Genomic DNA, 17,287 nt, shown 5'->3' with positions numbered 1-17,287 from the left:
CCTCACCCTGATACTTGGTAGTGCCCCCTGCTTGGTCCCCTTGAGTGTACACGTCCCTGGGGTTCAGCTTTAGACAGTTTGTTTGGTAGTTTTGGGCGCCGGTTAGCAGTACCCTGCCTGGGTTTACCTGAGCACGAGTCCTCTTCAAAAAACACTCAGGACCCTGGAAATCCCCTAAGGGATGCGTGGGTCCGATGGATGTGACCCCGGGGTCCCCCCTCGCTTCGTGCGAGCTTGAGGGTTGCTCGGTCCCCTTGTCTCAGGGCGACCCTCACTGTTTTTGCCTCCATCACGCAGCATGTTGGGTCAGTGACACTTTTGACCCTGAGTCTTGTGAGTATTGTTGCTTGCTGGTAACTCAATTTACCCAATCTGTGGATGATCATCTTTGGGTACAGGCTGCACAGGTGTTGCATTCTAGGTTTTGGTTATTGCAACGAGCTAGGTTGGTTGCTCACCCGGATGCCCCGTGGCTGCCCCATTTTGCTTATAGGGACCCAGACTTTGGGGTGGGGGTTGCTTCGAAGCAGTGGGTCGGGTCGAAGCAGGGAAGGGGGACCAGACCAGAACGGAAGGGTCATGCCAAGGCTCGGGGTTCCTCTCGTCATGGTAGGCTACTGGTGTCAGGTTCAGGTTCGGCTCCTCCTTCGGACCCGCCTTTGTCTGGTCGGCGTGGTGTTCGCTCTGTGCGATTTTCTGGGTCTCGTAAGGGGCACCAGGCCTTTCGCGGTTCGCCCCATTGACGGGGCAATGGGGGAGGCTTGTGCTGTTTGCTCACACCTGGTCCCACGATTTGTGGGCATTTCGGGTCGTTTTGCTTGGCCTCCGGTGGCGTTGGATGGCCCCTCCCCCTGCGGGGGGTTCGGGGCTGGCGGGGCAGGTTTCTTTCCCTGCGCTCTGTCAGGGGAAGAAGCCTGTCTTGTTTCGTTCTCCTCTCCACTGAATGGACAGTCGATGCCGATTCCTTCCATTGGCTTTGCCAGATGTTCGGACACCCCGAAGTGGACCTCTTCACGTCGGCGTGGTCGCAGCATCTACCCCTGTATGTGGCGCCCTTTCTCGACTGCGAGGCCATCGGGGTCGACTCCTTTCGGTAGGACTGGTCGAGGTGGGGGTTCCTGTATCTCTTTCTCCCGGTTCAGCTGTTGCTCAAGGTCCTGACTCACTTAGAGACTTACCAGGGGAGAGTTGTCCTCTTGGCCCCTTGGTGGCCGGCCCAGCCGTGGTTTCAGGCACTGCTTGCTCAGTGTCCGAACCTAGAGGTTTTTCTGCGGCTCCGTTTCTTCCAGCAGATCAGACCGGTACGTCACGTGGATGGTTCAATCTTCTCAAGTCTTCGGGTATGCTTTTTTTTGACTCGAGTTTATCATCATCTCTATGGTGATCAGGTAGCTTTCTTATTAGTGTCCCACCTGCGGGCTTCGTCTCGGCAGCAGTATGAAGTTTCCTGGCAGCCCTTCTGGTTCTTCTTATGTCTTCGTCATTGTACTTCACTTTCTGTTAGGTGGTGTTGTCCTTTCTCTCTTGGTTGTTCCAGGACCGTCTTCTTATGCCTAACACTGTCACCTCGTATCATGCGACGCTGGCGGAGCCGCTTCAGCTTGCTTTCGGTATTGATGTCACGTCTACGTTGTTTCGCAAGCTGTCTCGGGCGTTGTTTCGCCTCCGGCCTGCTCATGCACCGCCTGAGCCGTCCTGGTCATTGGACAGAGTGCTCTCTTTTCTTTCTTCTCCTTGTTTTGTTGTGTCCCCTTCGGTTCCGGATTGTTTTTCGAAGGCTCTTTTTCCTGTTGGCGTTGGCCTCTGGGGATTGAGTGGGTGAGCTTCATGCTCTCCTCCGGCGCAGAGGTTTCTGCTCCTTCGGTCGGGGTGATCAGTTTGTTTGTCTGCAGCCTTCTCCTTCTTTTTGGCAAAGAATGAGACTGCTGCATTCTGGAGGGGTCCCTAGGTTGTTGATGCTTGGTTGGTTTGGCCGGGGGTGCATCATGTTTTGTGTCCGGTTGCGGCTCTCTGCCGTTATTTGCGTGCCACGGCTTCTGTGTCCATGGATGCGCTTTGGGTTGTTCCGGTTTCCCTTCTTCCCTGTTCGAGGGTGCCAGTCTCCCAAGTCGTCCGCAGGGTTATTAAGGCTAGCCAGCCTGTGGTCTAACCCTGTGCCCATGACGTCTGCAAGTTCGCGGCTCTTGCCGCCGTCTTTGGCAATATGTTCTGGGCTGACATTCAGGCGAGGGAAATTTGGCGGTCGAACAGGGTCCTGGCTGCTCGTTATCTTGTAAACATTCCTGGGCCCGGTCGGGCCTGTGTCGCTTTGGGTCGGCGGATGCAGCCAGTTGTCTCGGCTTCGGGTTGAGGAGTAAGCAGGAACTGCCTCCCGGGTAAGTCCCTCTTTTTTTCCTCTGTGGGTAGTTAGCTCCAGGGAGCCATAGGGGCTCCCCCCAGAAAACCAGCATTGAATGTAATGAAATGGCATTTTCTGGGCGAGTCCCGGAGACTCCCCGGCATCCCTAAATCCCTCCGGTCGGCGTTTTTTTCGCGTGTTTTTGACAGCCAGCCTCAGAACTGGGGTGTGGATCGCTGGCACGGTAGGTCTGGGGCTGCCCTTTCCCCCTCCCTGGGAGGGGGGGGGAGGCTGCGCAGACAGCTGCGCGATGACGGATGATGTCATACTAGTTTGCTCGTTTTTGTTTGGGGAGTTCTATCCACTCGTTCAGCTTTTGGTTGCAATTTTCACCAGAATAGGGGTTTGTTTTGGGACGCCTACCTTTCTGGGTGCCTAACCCAGTCGATGGCACATAGAATGCTTCCAATTACACAAGGGTTTCTATAGGCCATTGCTCCCCTTGCCTCTCTAGAGGGGGCCAGGTTCTGGCTCATGGTCCCCGGTAGGCCCATAAGAACTCTATACACATGACTGATGCCAAAGTCTGACATTAGCCTATCAGCCTATGCTCTGGGAAGCCTCCAGGATTCATCCAGAAAATGGCATTTCAATACATTCAACTCTGGTTTTTTACATATCTGTGATCAGGGTAAAAAGTATTTAGCATTTTCAAAAACAAAATAAATTTTTTGGCCAAAAATTTATTTCCTGCACACAGAGGGATGGGTGCCATATTTGGAGCCTGAACAGCACAGTGGTTAATAAGTTTATTTACCCATTTTTTCTATCGTCTGGTTGGCAGCAATAAAATTATTAGCACATACTTCATATAATCAATACTCTCTTCACCTCGAGTTAAATTTATGTAAAATGCATGTGTTAGTTGTGATTCTTGTGTTAATAAGTATGTTATTTCTCCTATTTTTTGCTTTATCAAAGGTAGGATAACATAAATTTGGTGAGATGGAAGCAAAGATGTTATTTTCTGTACCAGCCCCAGACACCTGTCATAGGTGGCAGCACCGGGGTGCCACTCATACCAACACTTGCTTGTTCTTTCATCATGTAAATTTGCTATTATTCACAGCTTCTCTAATTAAAAAATCATGTCAAATACAGTAATTGATGTTAAAATTCTGAAAACTTTCCTTAAGACTGCTCATGGGGCCTAGTTGATAGTGCTACGGCCTTACACGCGTTGGGGTCCGCGGTTCAAGACCAATACAGTCCAGGCGAATGGAATTAATTTACCTTTATTTAGGATAAAATAGTGTGAATAAGGTTGAATATTTGTAAGGAACTTGAGTGAGGAGAAGAGTTAGGGGTCAGTGAGAGGCGAGAGCATGTTGCCTCTTTCAATCACAGACGACTGCCATCACACTTTGCCTCACTGAACAAATGTGTTGCACCACTGAATACTGTACATGCAATCTCTATAGTACTGTATTTGCACCTTACATAATGAAATGGTGCATTTTTGTATGTCTTTATATAGAATAGCTGTTCCTCATCCTGTATGAAGTAAGTTTTGTCTGCATTTGAATTGTTTTGTATAAGTTTGAAAACATAAGTAACTTGAAATTTGCTTACTGCAGTACTGTGTAAGTCATGGCCCAAGTAGATGCAAATTCCTCAGTAGTAAATGACATTCAGAATACAGTGCTGTTCTGTTGACTCTTGGTTAGTAAAATGACTTAGCTTTCCCAGCGAAAGAAAGCAGTGTTTTCTCTTCTGTTGAATAGGGTGACTCCTTCCACAGTTGTTGTTTATTTAATCTTAATATTTACTTTCAAAAGACACATTTTAGTTAATTTCATCAGTATTAAATTTTTTTCCTAATTTTAGTTTTTAATACACAGAGAAATCACATTATCGTGATATATCAGTGAACAAATCCATAGGAGCTGTGATGAGGGACGACAGAGCTTGAGTGCATGGGGGAAGGGGGATTGTGTGAAACCCCGTCTTGGCTTCAGTGGAAGCCTCGGGATCCTCGAGGGTGCAGTAGTACTCCAGGTTGTAATTCTCTTGCCCATGTCGTGGTGTTGTCGACTAGAGCTTGCATCTGGGAACACCCAGTGCATAGGTTCGAACCTTCATCACTGCTCTCGTGGATTTGTTCTTTTAAGTTTTAATATTTTATAGTTATTTGTATATTATTGTATTAATTTGGCACTAGTGACAAAGAAATTATTTATTCGAGGACAAAGATATTATATATTAATCAATCATCTTTCACAGAGCCCTGTGCCAAGACATGCCCAGGTCAGCTGGTTAACACAGTTGCCAAGGCCCAAAGGCTTATTGACTGCACTAAAATTGAAGGTCCACTTATAATCAGGTACTGTTCATCGAGATTTTGCCTTTGAGGTATGTTGATGTGTTTAAGCTGATGCATTGACAGCTTGCAGTAGGGATTGTAACAGTGCAAGTATTTTACACTCTTTCATGTATAATTGTGAGTTGTTATTGTGGGTGTGTGTGTGGGTGTTTGTGAGGAGTGAGATGGTAGTGGAAGAGCAGCCAGCCCAGCTTGTGCTGATGGCAGTACTTTTCAACAAAGAGCACGTTGTACCAGCGTGCGAGAGTACCCACCCCTGGCTTGGCCAGCGAGGTGTTTTGAGCAGTTAGCGACCGCCTTGCACAGAGAGGTGACCAGCCAGTCTTCCCACCCTGACGGGTGACATCCAGGCACCCTCAGGGTGCATCCGTCTGAGTTGAGAAGGTGAGAGTTCAGTTATGCATTGTCTTAAACCAGAAGTGTGTCTTAGTTGTGGCGAGCTAGTGAAGTCTGAACCATTTAGCCATGTATGGTGTGGGTGTGTATGGAGTGGGTGATCCCCCCCCCCCCTTTTAATTTTGTCAGTATTGTATTAAAATAATAGTATGTCAAAATGTTAAATAGTAAGAACTATGGAAATTGAAATAATGGAAATAAATGTCTAAGTGTAGAATAACAAGCATGACTTTTGTTTAGTCCTTTTTGAATCAATGGCCTCTCGAGTAAGATTAGAGAATACTAGATGAACAAGGTAGGAATGAGAGTGAGAGCGCCGTGAGGTGAGTGAGGAACGAGAGTGAGGGAAGGTGTGGCCTGGTGAGAGTAGCTCGCACGCCACCTCCCCTCACCTCTCCTGTCGGGTTTACTTAGGAATTTATTTAGTAAAGATAAATTAAGCAGTGTTCCTGTCGCATTGTTTAAGTGGAATTAAGATTTAGTTTGCGAAGGAGACAGGTGGTGGCAGCTTATATTAGAATATGTAAAGTTGAATTAACATCAGTACATCATAGATAGAACATAAATCAGTCCACTCTCCCTACTCCTACATCACTCTACTCCTCCTCCTTCCTTCTCTCCCTCCTGCCTTCCCTCTTTCCGTTCGCTCCCTCTTCCCGCTCGCCTCTCTCTACCTCAGTTCCTGCCTCAACCTCCCCCATGTTCTATCCACCCATCCTCCATCCCTCCTTCTTCCTCCCCTCCTCCTACCTTTACTTTCCTTTACTTGACTTTTCTAATTCATCCCCCCCCCCCATTACAGGGTGTCAGTAAATAAATTTTGAGTGCTTTTACTTTATGTACCTTCCACTTCAAAAGGGTTGATGGAAAATTTGTTATTTTTACAATTAGCATCACTGGAGGAACTTCTATTGCCAAGGAGCTTAATGTCAGCTTGGGACTGATTGAGGAAGTGACTGATTATGTACGGGTCTTCGGCTCTCGTGCACTCCTGTCTCTCAACTTCTTAGCGAGTCTGAAAGTTATTGGAGGAAGGAAACTATATAATGGCAAGTGAGTTATCTAACCAGTTAAATTGAATTTGAATTCTGTTTGTCACTTCCCTTGTAATGCCCTTCTAAGAGGGTACTTGGAATAAGAAGACCCTCTCCAAAATAACATTGTTCTTATTACATTACGACAAGAATCCCTTGAGTAATCCTTCATTTTCCATTTCCATAAAGTAGATTGTCTATTCTTCATTAACCTACCATAAGTCTCCAGATGTCTAAACTATCATTGAGTATTTCTCGTCTCTGAAACACGGCAAGTTTCGCACCTTGGGACTTCTCTTCTATCCCACATATTCCATGCTTTTAATTTTGTATTCTTTGCCACCTATCCGTTTTATAGTCATACTGGCTTAGTTTTCTTTTAATAATAATAATAATTATTATATTATAATTACAGTATTTTTACAATTATTTATTATTATTATTATTATTATTATTATAACTATAATAATAATAATAATAATAATAACACAAAAACAGTGGTACATCGTTAGAATTAGTAGCCCATTAACACTTTTGCGCCCAGGGCATGCGTGCCACCAACTTAGAGGTCACGCCCTCGGCGTACGGACGATCGTGCAAGCGAGCGCGCAGCAACACCAAAATATGTATACTCGTTTCAGTTTTTTCACCTTAATTCTCGTGCTGTGTCACTCGTTTTGGTATCATTGTGTTCACAATTAAGTTCCCTGCAGGTGTATATGTATATAATGTCCAAAAGCCCGGCGTGACTCCCTGCAGCAAAGCCTAAAGTTACCAGTGAATGAGCACCAATTTGCACACCGCAGCCTAATTTGTATACATGTACGCGTTCTGTTTGATAACGTGAATTTTCATGTTACGTCTCTCATTTTGGTGTCAAATTGTTCACAATATAAAAGCTCATATTTTAATACTATTCCCATAATAATAGAACAATAACTGGAATTTCAATAAATATTTTAATTTTGGTCACTCATCATCACACAATTATTTATATCTTTCCAGTGTTCTGACAAATTTTCCTGTTACATCTTTCATTACCACATCAAATTGTTCACAATCTAAAGGCACACATTTTAAAACTAGTCCCATAATAATAGCACAATAAATAGAATTTTAACAAATATTTTAAAATTTGGACCAAAAACGTATTTATAATCTTTCAACTGTTCTGACATCAAGTTTCGTGTTACATGTTTCATTTTGGTATCAAATTGTGGGAACTTTAAAGACACTCATTTTGAAACTATCCCAAAGTCGATCAGATAATAAATTAATTTTATACAAATAATTTTTATCGGATGCAAGAACAGTCCAATACTTGGACACGAGAGAAAAAAAACTGACGCCAGGGACATTCAAAGAGTGCGAAAGGGTTAAAAATCCAAGGTGCAGTTGGTACTCGGAGGCAATTCTTTCAACATTAGTGGCCCAAGACTTTTCAACACCCCCTTTGAACATAAGGAGCATAACTAACTGATCTCTTGTAGTGTTCAAAAGAGAACTTGATGCACACCACCAAAGGATACCTGATCAATTGGACTGTGATTCATATATGAGGCTCCATGAAGCAGCTTCTAGCAACTTGGTTGACCAGACCACCAACTAGGAGGTCTGGTTAGAGACTGGGTCACAGGAATGTTGGGCCTTGGAACCAACAAGAGGTAAGGATAACATTGTTGGCCAAACCACACACTAGACAGTGAAGGGACAACGACATATCGGTCCATCCTGGACCATTCTCAAGTTGATTGTCAAGACAATTGACTTGAGAATGGTCCAGGATGGACCGAAACATCATCGTCCCTTCACTTCCTAGTGTGGTTTGGTCACCATATTTCAGCCACGTTATTGTAACTCCTCGTCTGCACAGGTAATGATAACCCTACCCTACCCTACTCTACCCTACCCTACCCTACTCTACCCTACCCTGTTAGGTCCTTGCAACATCCCTGCTGCTGCTTTCATTGTGGTTTGACCATTGCCTCTCAGGAGGGACCTGTTATTTAATCTTTGCTAAAGATTAAACAAAAATTGACTCTAACTGCTTCCCAATTAGCCAAGCATAAAATGTATAGTAATTAATTGTTTGCCTTTTGTTGCAGGTATGCCTTATATGTGCATGATAATGACAACTTGGAGGAGATTTGGTCTTGGGAAAACCATGCAGATTTCACCATTGCTGAGGTTAGTTTTGTAACAATTATATTTAGTCTATTTTATGGTGTATGCTATTGTACCAAATAAAAATTGAATAATTTTTTGAATAAATGAGATGTTTAAAAGCACCCACATAGTCAATAACAAGGAAATGTAAAAAAATATTTTTTTATGTATAAAGATTGTATTTGTAGCTGTAAAGAGAAATGCAGAATGTATTAATTATTTAGGATACTGAATTTGTATCTGTGGCACACAACGTTTCCAGAATCCGCAGGCAGTCCTTAAGTAATAGCCATATTTGAATTAATTCTCTGTACCTATCAAATTGCCTATGATTATCTCCTTAATTTTTTTTATTCTATTTGTACTACTATACTTCTTTCTCCTCTGCCTTGCAACATCCAATAACCTTCTTATTTCTATATACTGTAACCCCGCGATTATCCGGGATTCGAACATCTGGAAAACGCCCTTATATGGCCAAAATCGTGATCGGATAAAATTATCACAATATCAGGCCAAAATGGCCACAGGAACTGGATAAAAGCTGGTTTGTCCGGATGAAAATTCGGCCATACCGTATTAATCCCGTCTGTGGCTCTAGACGCATGGTGGAGGAGGGGGTGTAGGGAGGGTGGGAGGGGAGTGTCGGGAGGGACCACCTGGGTACAGGAATTACCATTAATTTTAGAACAATTAATCATAGCCAAAAACAAATGAAATAAGTACTAGAAATTATGTAATAACAAATAAATAAGTTTCCTAAAAGCAATGTGCACAGGCTGAAGTTTCCTTAAAAAATAGTTTTTTTCCTCCTGGCGGCCTACGTAACGTGCTGTAGCTGCCCCAAGTGGACCCGTCCAACACTGGTCAACCCATGTGCTCCCGACCCTCGTGTTATACCAGTGCTGCGCCATTAGTGAAATATTTTTTTAAATAACTTTTTTATTTTCATAGTATCTTTAAACATTTTTGGCCAAGACTATGTATGGTAGCAGCATCAATCGTTCTGGAGGTGTTAAGAGGAAGAAGGTTGTCCTAGCAATTAAAGACAAGTTACGTGTTGTTCAACCAGTGAAGCGTCACAAGCAGCCAAATGCCTTCAACAAGTGAGGCGCCACAGGCAAGCCAAGCGCCTTCAACAAGTGAGGCGCCACAGGCAAGCCAAGCGCCTTCAACAAGTGAGGCACCACAGGCAAGCCAAGCGCCTTCAACAAGTGAGGTGGCACAGGCAAGCCAAGCGCCTTCAACAAGTGAGGTGCAAGCAAGCGCCTTCAACAAGTGAGGCGCAAGCAAGCGCCTTCAACAAGTGAGGCCTCACAGGCAACCCAAATGCCTTCAACCAGTGAGGCTTCAGCAGCTGGCAGTCAAAACTATCTTTGCTTAATGAACTGTACAGTAATTTTAAGTGTTAATTTTAGTGTTGTGTTAGTATAGGTTACGTAAATTGTTAAGAATTCTTAACTATAGGATGATCAAAAAAACGAACACCAACAAGGTAAGTTGAGGTTTCTAGTTGAATATTTAATAATTATATGTGGCAAGGCAATTCAAATTATGTTGTTTGTAGTATAAAAATAGTTGGAAATTGTCACTTTTGGACTCTTAGGTGAAAAAGTACCATTATCCGAAAAATGTGATAATCTGGCTGGAGGTCCTTCCCATATAGTCCGGATGATCGAGTGGAGACAGTATTTATTTCGTATTTAATATTTTTGTCAATATTTTTATTATTTCATATTTAAAATATATATTTTATATATATAAAAATGTTTTTATTTCATAAATATTTTTATATCTATATTTCATATAGAATATGAAAATATTCTATATTCATGCTATCACTCATTCAAAACATTCATTTTTATTGCAGTTTTGTTAATCCTTTTCCAAGATAACGGCAGTGTATCCCAGAATTGTGTACCACTGGGATTACTCTAGAGGCTGTAATTGGCAACTCTCGCTAATTTCTTTCTCTTACCATCTGTACTGAAGTTGTATTTACCTATAAATTTTTAATCGTTTCCATAATATTTAATTTTTGTTTTGGCATGTATTCTGTAGCTTATTACAGTATCAATTTTTCAGAAAAATGCTACTGTATTATTCCATTCCAACCCAAAACTGTGCTACAAGAAAATCAAAGAACTTATTGAGAGGACAAAAAGAAAAATTCCAGAGGACTGCAACATGCAACTTACAAATGGAAATAAAATTGCATGTGAGATTTGTAAATCAAGTTGTAAATTGCCAAGTTAAATATATAGGAAGTTACAATGGGTCCTGTTGTCACTGAAATCTTAGTTTGGAATAAATTTACCTTCTGTTATATTTTATTTTAATCCTAACCAATGTTAGCGAATAAAGTATTCTTACCCAATTTTTGTAATTTCCTTCATATTTTGTGGCAATTAACTTTTACAGCATTCTGTATGTTGAATGTTTAAGGTTAGTTTCCAAAGTCTGCAGTAATTCTCTTAGTTGTCAGGCTAACTTGAGCTTGACAAAGGCAATAGAGCTATAATTAAGTCGGGTCAAGAGAAGGCATATGCCTGACTCGTTTTTTTTTTTTTTCAAAATAAACCATAAACCAGACTTATGATCTATTGAGAAGTAATAATCATTCAGATGCTGTTCAATCAAAAGCAAATACTGTATTTAGTATTTGTGTAGAGTATTGACATTATCTTCTTAGGTACAGGAAACCTGTTAAGCTTAGAGGTCCTTCCAAAAGGGAGGCTGTGCACATGGTCACCCATTCAGTTACTGGCTAGACACAGTGGTGTTTGCCTGGCATGGATATCTGCATATATTCCTCTTTTTTAAAATGCCTGTCATTATAGATGTTAATCCATATTTTAATTATATATATGCATGATTATGCATAGTGAACAAAAATGTGTTGCATTAGGATCCTAGAAAGGCAATGCCAATCAAGTTTTAACACATTGAAAAACAGGCAGCACTCTGAATTAATATTTTACAACAAAGTTTACACTAGAGTGATTACACAATATTCCAACACCCACACATGTTTTAATTAATAGTGAATGAGTTAATTTGATTTCAAAATGTAACTGGAATACAATTTTTAAATAGTCCTCTAGGTTCAGTATTTATATGTTTAATAAAAGGCACTAATCAAGTGCAGCATTTTAGGCATACCTTAAGAGTAATGGGAGTGTTTTAGTTACTGCATGTGTTGGGTAGTACTAATACAGTACCATGTGATATTAGTTAACATAAAATATAAAAAAAATTGGGAAATTTAGTAAATGTTGTAATTTAGTAATATTTAATGCTAATAGAATGCTTACAGTCTACTTTAGATTCCCTAACTTCAGCTGCCAATATTTTATGATGTATAATATTTATAGTTTTCAGAACTACAAATATTATATAAAATAATAAATATAAAACATTTTCAGGTACAATAATGGAGCAGACTGTTACCGTAGAAGCTTTGCCAGAAGAGGGTACGGTGAGAGTGAGTTGGACTACAGCACCAATCAATGAGGATGACAGGATGCTCACTGGATACTATGTATACTATAAACCATCAGAGTCCATGGACATTGGCTACATGACTGGTCGTGATGCTTGTGATGAGTGAGTATGTTTACTTAGTAGTGGTGGGGCTCAAAAAAAGGTCATAATTCCTCTTTTTAAAACTTAGGAGATAGTAGACTTTTATACAACTCATTTTAATAAGATAATCAAATCATTATCATCATAATCATTATCATGTTGCTAGTAAATCCACTGCTTGTGAATGAATGTCTGACTAGGTTCAGACAAAATCTCTTATTTAAACTGCTTGGTTTCTGCAAAAATTCCCCTATAATTAATTTAAACATTATTTTGTGCAAGATGGTAAAATTATAGCTAGGAGGACTGACACTGGAAAAACCAATTCAATAACCACTGAAGCTCATCTTAATTCTTTCCAGAGTGACTGTGGGATAGCTGCTGTATAGCCAGAATTCAAATTATAATCTCATTTAACTACTAATGTGTACTTTAGCTCTGCCTTTCCTTTCAAAAGGTTTTAACTTTATTAAAAAAAAAAATAATTGTCATCTTTATTATTATTTTTTTTTCTGGGGGGAGCCCCTACGGCTCCCCGGAGCTATCCATGGCTGATATGGATATCCTAACTATTTTGCATCAGTCGATGTGGGTGGAGTTCTAGCCTACCGGGGACCACGAGCCAGAACCTGGCCCCCTCACAGAGGCACGGGGAGCAATGGCCCATAGAATGCACATGTGATTTGGAGCATTCTATATATGCCATCGACTGGGACAGGCACCCAGAAAGGTAAGCGCCACAAAACAAACCCCTATTCTGGTTAACAACAAAAATTGACAAACGAGTGGACAGAACTCCCCAAAAGAAAAACGAGCAAACAAGCACAATGTCACACAAGCGGCGGCACATGTCTACGCAGCTCTCCCCTCCCCGGGAGGGGGAAGGGAGAGCCCCAGACCCCCGAGCCGGCGATCCACGCCCCAGTTCCTCGGCTGATGGGATCGTGCATGGTTGTGTGGCTCCAGCTCCGGTCTTGTCTCAGTGCTGCTCTTACGGTGGTCGTGTGAGCTGGTGGTAGTATTCTCAGGTACTCGGGCTGCACGTGCTTAGGGTCACCTTCCCTGAGTGCCCTGTAAGTACCGCCCTTGGGGCTTGGGGTTGCCTTCCACAAGTCACCTTGGGTCTACCTCTGTTGGCTTTTCGCTGCTTGGCGTTTGGCCGCGCCGAGTGTTTGGGGGTTTTCCTCCCTTGTTTGCCTTGGGGTAAGTGGCAGTTATAGCACTGGTGGGGTGCAGGGTACTGCGTAGCTAGTTTTCACCTTTAACAGTGGCCGGCTCTATTCTCTCTGGGTACGTTGTCCACTTGTGTGTGGTTTGAGGTAGCCTCATTGTGTGTGTGTGGCTGCCACTCTTGTTTTGCTCACCATACTAGCTTAGTGGTTCGCTATGGGCAACACATATGTACATGGGTATATATAGTGTGTGTATATAGTGTAAGAACAGCAACAGGAGAATGTTGAGAGGAGCTATTTTGGTGAGGGAGGTGACGTAATCGTAGCGTCGTCTGCTGTGTGATTTTTCATGCAGTGTATGGTGGCCACTGTACTGTTTGGACACAATACCGGCTTACTTGCATAGTTCTGGTAAATAAAACATGTAGATAGGTATATAGAACATGTGTAATAAGAACTATAACAATATGGTGGGAGGAGCAATGTTGGCGAGTAAGATGTTCGAGTGAGGGAGACTGGCTGGGTGTGGCTGCTCTCACTCGAGGTGTTCTGAATGTGTTCATGGCCAAATGCTCCTATTGACCCATACGAGGCAGCTCCTATTGACCCATACGGGGCAGCTGCTATTGGCCCATACGGGGCAGCTGCTATTGGCCCATACGGGGCAGCTGCTATTGGCCCATACGGGGCAACTGCTATTGGCCCATACGGGGCAGCTGCTATTGGCCCATACGGGGCAGCTGCTATTGGCCCATACGGGGCAGCTGCTATTGGCCCATACGGGGCAGCTGCTATTGGCCCATACGGGGCAGCTGCTATTGGCCCATACGGGGCAGCTGCTATTGGCCCATACGGGGCAGCTGCTATTGGCCCATACGGGGCAGCTGCTATTGGCCCATACGGGGCAGCTGCTATTGGCCCATACGGGGCAGCTGATATTGGCCCATACGGGGCAGCTGATATTGGCCCATACAAGGCAGCTGCTATTGGCCCATACGAAGCAGCTGCTACGCGGTGTTCTGAATGTGTTGATGGTGAATGTATACAGTGTGTGACAGTGTATAGTGTGTAAATAGATTGTATATATACACAAATTAGCATGATACATAGTAAATATGTGCTGCATATGTGTACACAAGTTTCATGCACGTAACAGTGTCTACGGACAGTACGGATGTTGTACTGCGATATTATAGTGTACGTGTTCATTATACATTGGATTGGCACATAAAAACAATGAAAATGTGTTTGGAAAGGTGCGCAAAAAAAGAACGAAAATATATTCGTGGCAACTCGCGCGCCCCGCCCCGAGCGCCCCACCGCCCCCGAAAGCTTACTGCACGAGCGCACGGGGAATGATGACGTCACGCCCCAACTTCCGGACCCCATAGCAGCCAAAGTAAGTACAATTTCGACTTTTTTTTTTACATACCCAAACTGAGGGAAGGGTTTTTGACACTTTAAAAAGAAAAAAGAATTTTTTCCAGAGAATTTATTCCCTGCACACTGCGGGGGTGTCACATTTGGAGGCAACGCAGTTAAGGGGTTAAAGGATATCAGCCATATGAATGTTCCCTAAGTGAAGAGTATGCAATTGAAGACAAGGTATTTAATATCTACAATATATTATTAATGTATAAAATTATGATATTGCAGCGATTGGGCAAGAAAGTATGTAGAAATTACAAAGTCTGAAGTGAACATAAGCACCCATTTGAAGGACTTGCAGGCAGACACACAGTATGCCATTTATGTACAGACTGACACTGTTGTTGATGCTGACAGCAGTGCCAAATCAAAAATCAATTTCATAAAAACTCTTCCTTGCAGTAAGTAGTCTTAACCTTTTCTTCTGGTTTTATTTGAAATGCTACTTATTTAGTAAATTTGCTTAATTAATTGTTATTGATATTTTTATTTAATTAATGACTGAAATGTATTGTTTAACATTCTTAATTATGATAATAATAATAATGAGGACTGATTGGTGTACCTAAAATAAATAAATAAATAAATAAATAAATAAATAAATATATATATATATATATATATATATATATATATATATATATATATATATATATATATATATATATATATATATATATTTTATTAATTAATTAATTAATATGCATGCATATGCATTTTATTACCTCTTCATCCATATCACTTTAGACCCAAGCAGTCCAAGAAATCTGCAAGTGGATCATGTGGGAACTAGTTGGTTGACAGCTTCATGGACTCCGCCCACCTCCCCAAATGGCAAAGTTAATCTCTACGTTGTCCGCAGTCGCCTTGACCTCTATCGTGTGGATACAACTACAGATTTCTGCTCCTCATTGCTTAGTAAGTTTGAGTTTAATTTAGTAATTTTCTGGGGGGAGTCCGTCGGCTCCCTGGAGCTATCCAGGCTGAAAAGATATGTATAACTTTCTGGGATCAGTCAAAGTGCTTGGAGTTCTTGCCTACCAGGGACCATGAGCCAGAACCTGGCCCCCTCAGAGAGGCACGAGGAGCAATGGTCTATAGAAAACCCCCTGTGGTTGGGAGCATTCTATGTCTGCCATCAACTGGGACAGGTACCCAGAAAGGTAGGTGCCCCAAAACAAACCCCTATTCTGGTGAAAATATTGCTACTGAAAGCCGAACGAGTGGACAGAACTCCCGAATCAAAATTATCAAACTATCATGACGTCATCACATCGCTGCACCGCCGTCTGCGCAACTTCCCCTCCCCGGGAAGGGGAAGGGGGACCCGCCAAACACACACCAAAACTACGACGTTGGTACAACGTTTGCACAAGTTTTAACACCTCCTAACCAGTTATAACAACCAATATAGCAAGTTGTAACAACGTTCTTATACGTCATAAACACATTAAGCCAAGATGTAACAACTTTATCACAAGTTGTAACAAGCGGAAAATAGAGACAGTTTCGGTTTGTGTTTCCAGGGAAGCCCCAGATCATCTGCGTCGGTGATCCAACCGGCAGTTCTTGGCTGATGGGTTTACTGGCAGGGCGAGTGCCTCCAGTTTTGTTTCAGTTCTGTGCCTTGTGGTGTGAGCTGTCTCTATTGGTGGGGTATAAGCCAGGAGTGAGATTCCACGGTACTTGGGCTGCATGCACCTAGGGCTCTCTTCCCTAGGTGCCATGTAAGTACTACCCTTGGGGCTTGGGGCTACCTTCCACAAGTCACCTTGGGTTCTACCTTTGCTGTGTCCTTTACTGCTTGGTACTGGGCTACCCTTGGAGTTAGCTGGAGTTTTGTTTACTTTATTTGTCTCTAGGTAGGAGGTAGTTTTTGTCACTGGTAGGGGAGCGGGGTACTGCACAGCTAGTTTTCACCTATAACAGCGGCCGGCTCTGTTCCGCCTGGGTATGTTGTCCTCTTGCAGGGTGTTGCTTTTGTTTGCCTGGTGGGGGGTTCTGCCTTTGTGGTCCCCCTTGGCTGTTCTAGGAGTTTTTCTCTATATGTTTTCTGTTTGGTGGTGCTCCCGCTTGGCCCCCATGAGTGGACACGTCCCGGGGGTTCAGCTTTTAGAAGTTTGTTTGGTAAACTTGGGCGCTGGTTCGCAGTATCCTGCCTTGGCTTCCCTTAGCATGTTACCAAGGCTAAGGGCCCTTGGAAACCCTGCAGGGGCTCTGTGGTCCGATGGATGTGACCCCTGCGTCCCCCCCTCGCATCTTGCGATTTGAAGGTTGCTCTGTCGCCTTGTCTCGAGTGACACTAACCTGTTTTGCCTCCTCCTTGCTGCCTATTGGGTCGTTGGAATTTTGACCCGGAGTCGTGCAACAGGTGTTGTCTGTATGTGCTCTCATTCACCCGAGCTACTGGTCATGATAAGCGGGTGCAGGCGACTGTGGCGTTGCATGCTAGGTCTAGGTTGCTGCAATGCTCCTGGTTGGTTGCGGCCCTGGATGCCCCGAGTCTGCCCAGTTTTGGTTGTTGGGGTTCCGGACTTGGGAGTGAGGGTTTTTCGTCTCTGGGTCCTTCTGCTCCTCCTAGTCCTTCCCCTTCTGTTGTGCATTCTTCCTCCCCTTGCTTCCGACTCCGAACTGTAGGTGGGTTTCGGGTTGGAACATGGTCTCGGGGGTTTTCCTCTTCCGGGGTGGCAGCGGGGGCATTCGAGCCTATTCCTCCTGCCATGCCATGTGGATCTGACCAGTGGGCTCCGTTCCTTAGAGTTTTGCACGGCTGCCCCGGCTTTTC

General features: G+C 43.3%; 1 protein-coding gene across 1 annotated transcript in view; it reads left to right on the top strand.

Annotated features, from left to right (window-relative positions):
- LOC123772523 (insulin receptor) overlaps positions 1 to 17,287 on the top strand; it is a 106,213-nt gene that overhangs the window by 22,721 nt on the left and 66,205 nt on the right. Inside the window, exons 8-14 of the mRNA XM_069325820.1 lie at positions 4,622 to 4,721; positions 6,009 to 6,170; positions 8,257 to 8,338; positions 10,403 to 10,535; positions 11,743 to 11,923; positions 14,731 to 14,903; positions 15,250 to 15,420. Of these exons, the coding sequence (XP_069181921.1) occupies positions 4,622 to 4,721; positions 6,009 to 6,170; positions 8,257 to 8,338; positions 10,403 to 10,535; positions 11,743 to 11,923; positions 14,731 to 14,903; positions 15,250 to 15,420 (1,002 nt within the window). The remainder of the gene's footprint in view (positions 1 to 4,621; positions 4,722 to 6,008; positions 6,171 to 8,256; positions 8,339 to 10,402; positions 10,536 to 11,742; positions 11,924 to 14,730; positions 14,904 to 15,249; positions 15,421 to 17,287) is intronic.

Source organism: Procambarus clarkii, chromosome 17 (genome assembly GCF_040958095.1).
Source record: "Procambarus clarkii isolate CNS0578487 chromosome 17, FALCON_Pclarkii_2.0, whole genome shotgun sequence".
In the NCBI taxonomy this organism is placed as follows: domain Eukaryota; kingdom Metazoa; phylum Arthropoda; class Malacostraca; order Decapoda; family Cambaridae; genus Procambarus; species Procambarus clarkii.
This window is presented reverse-complemented; position numbering and strand designations above follow the sequence as displayed.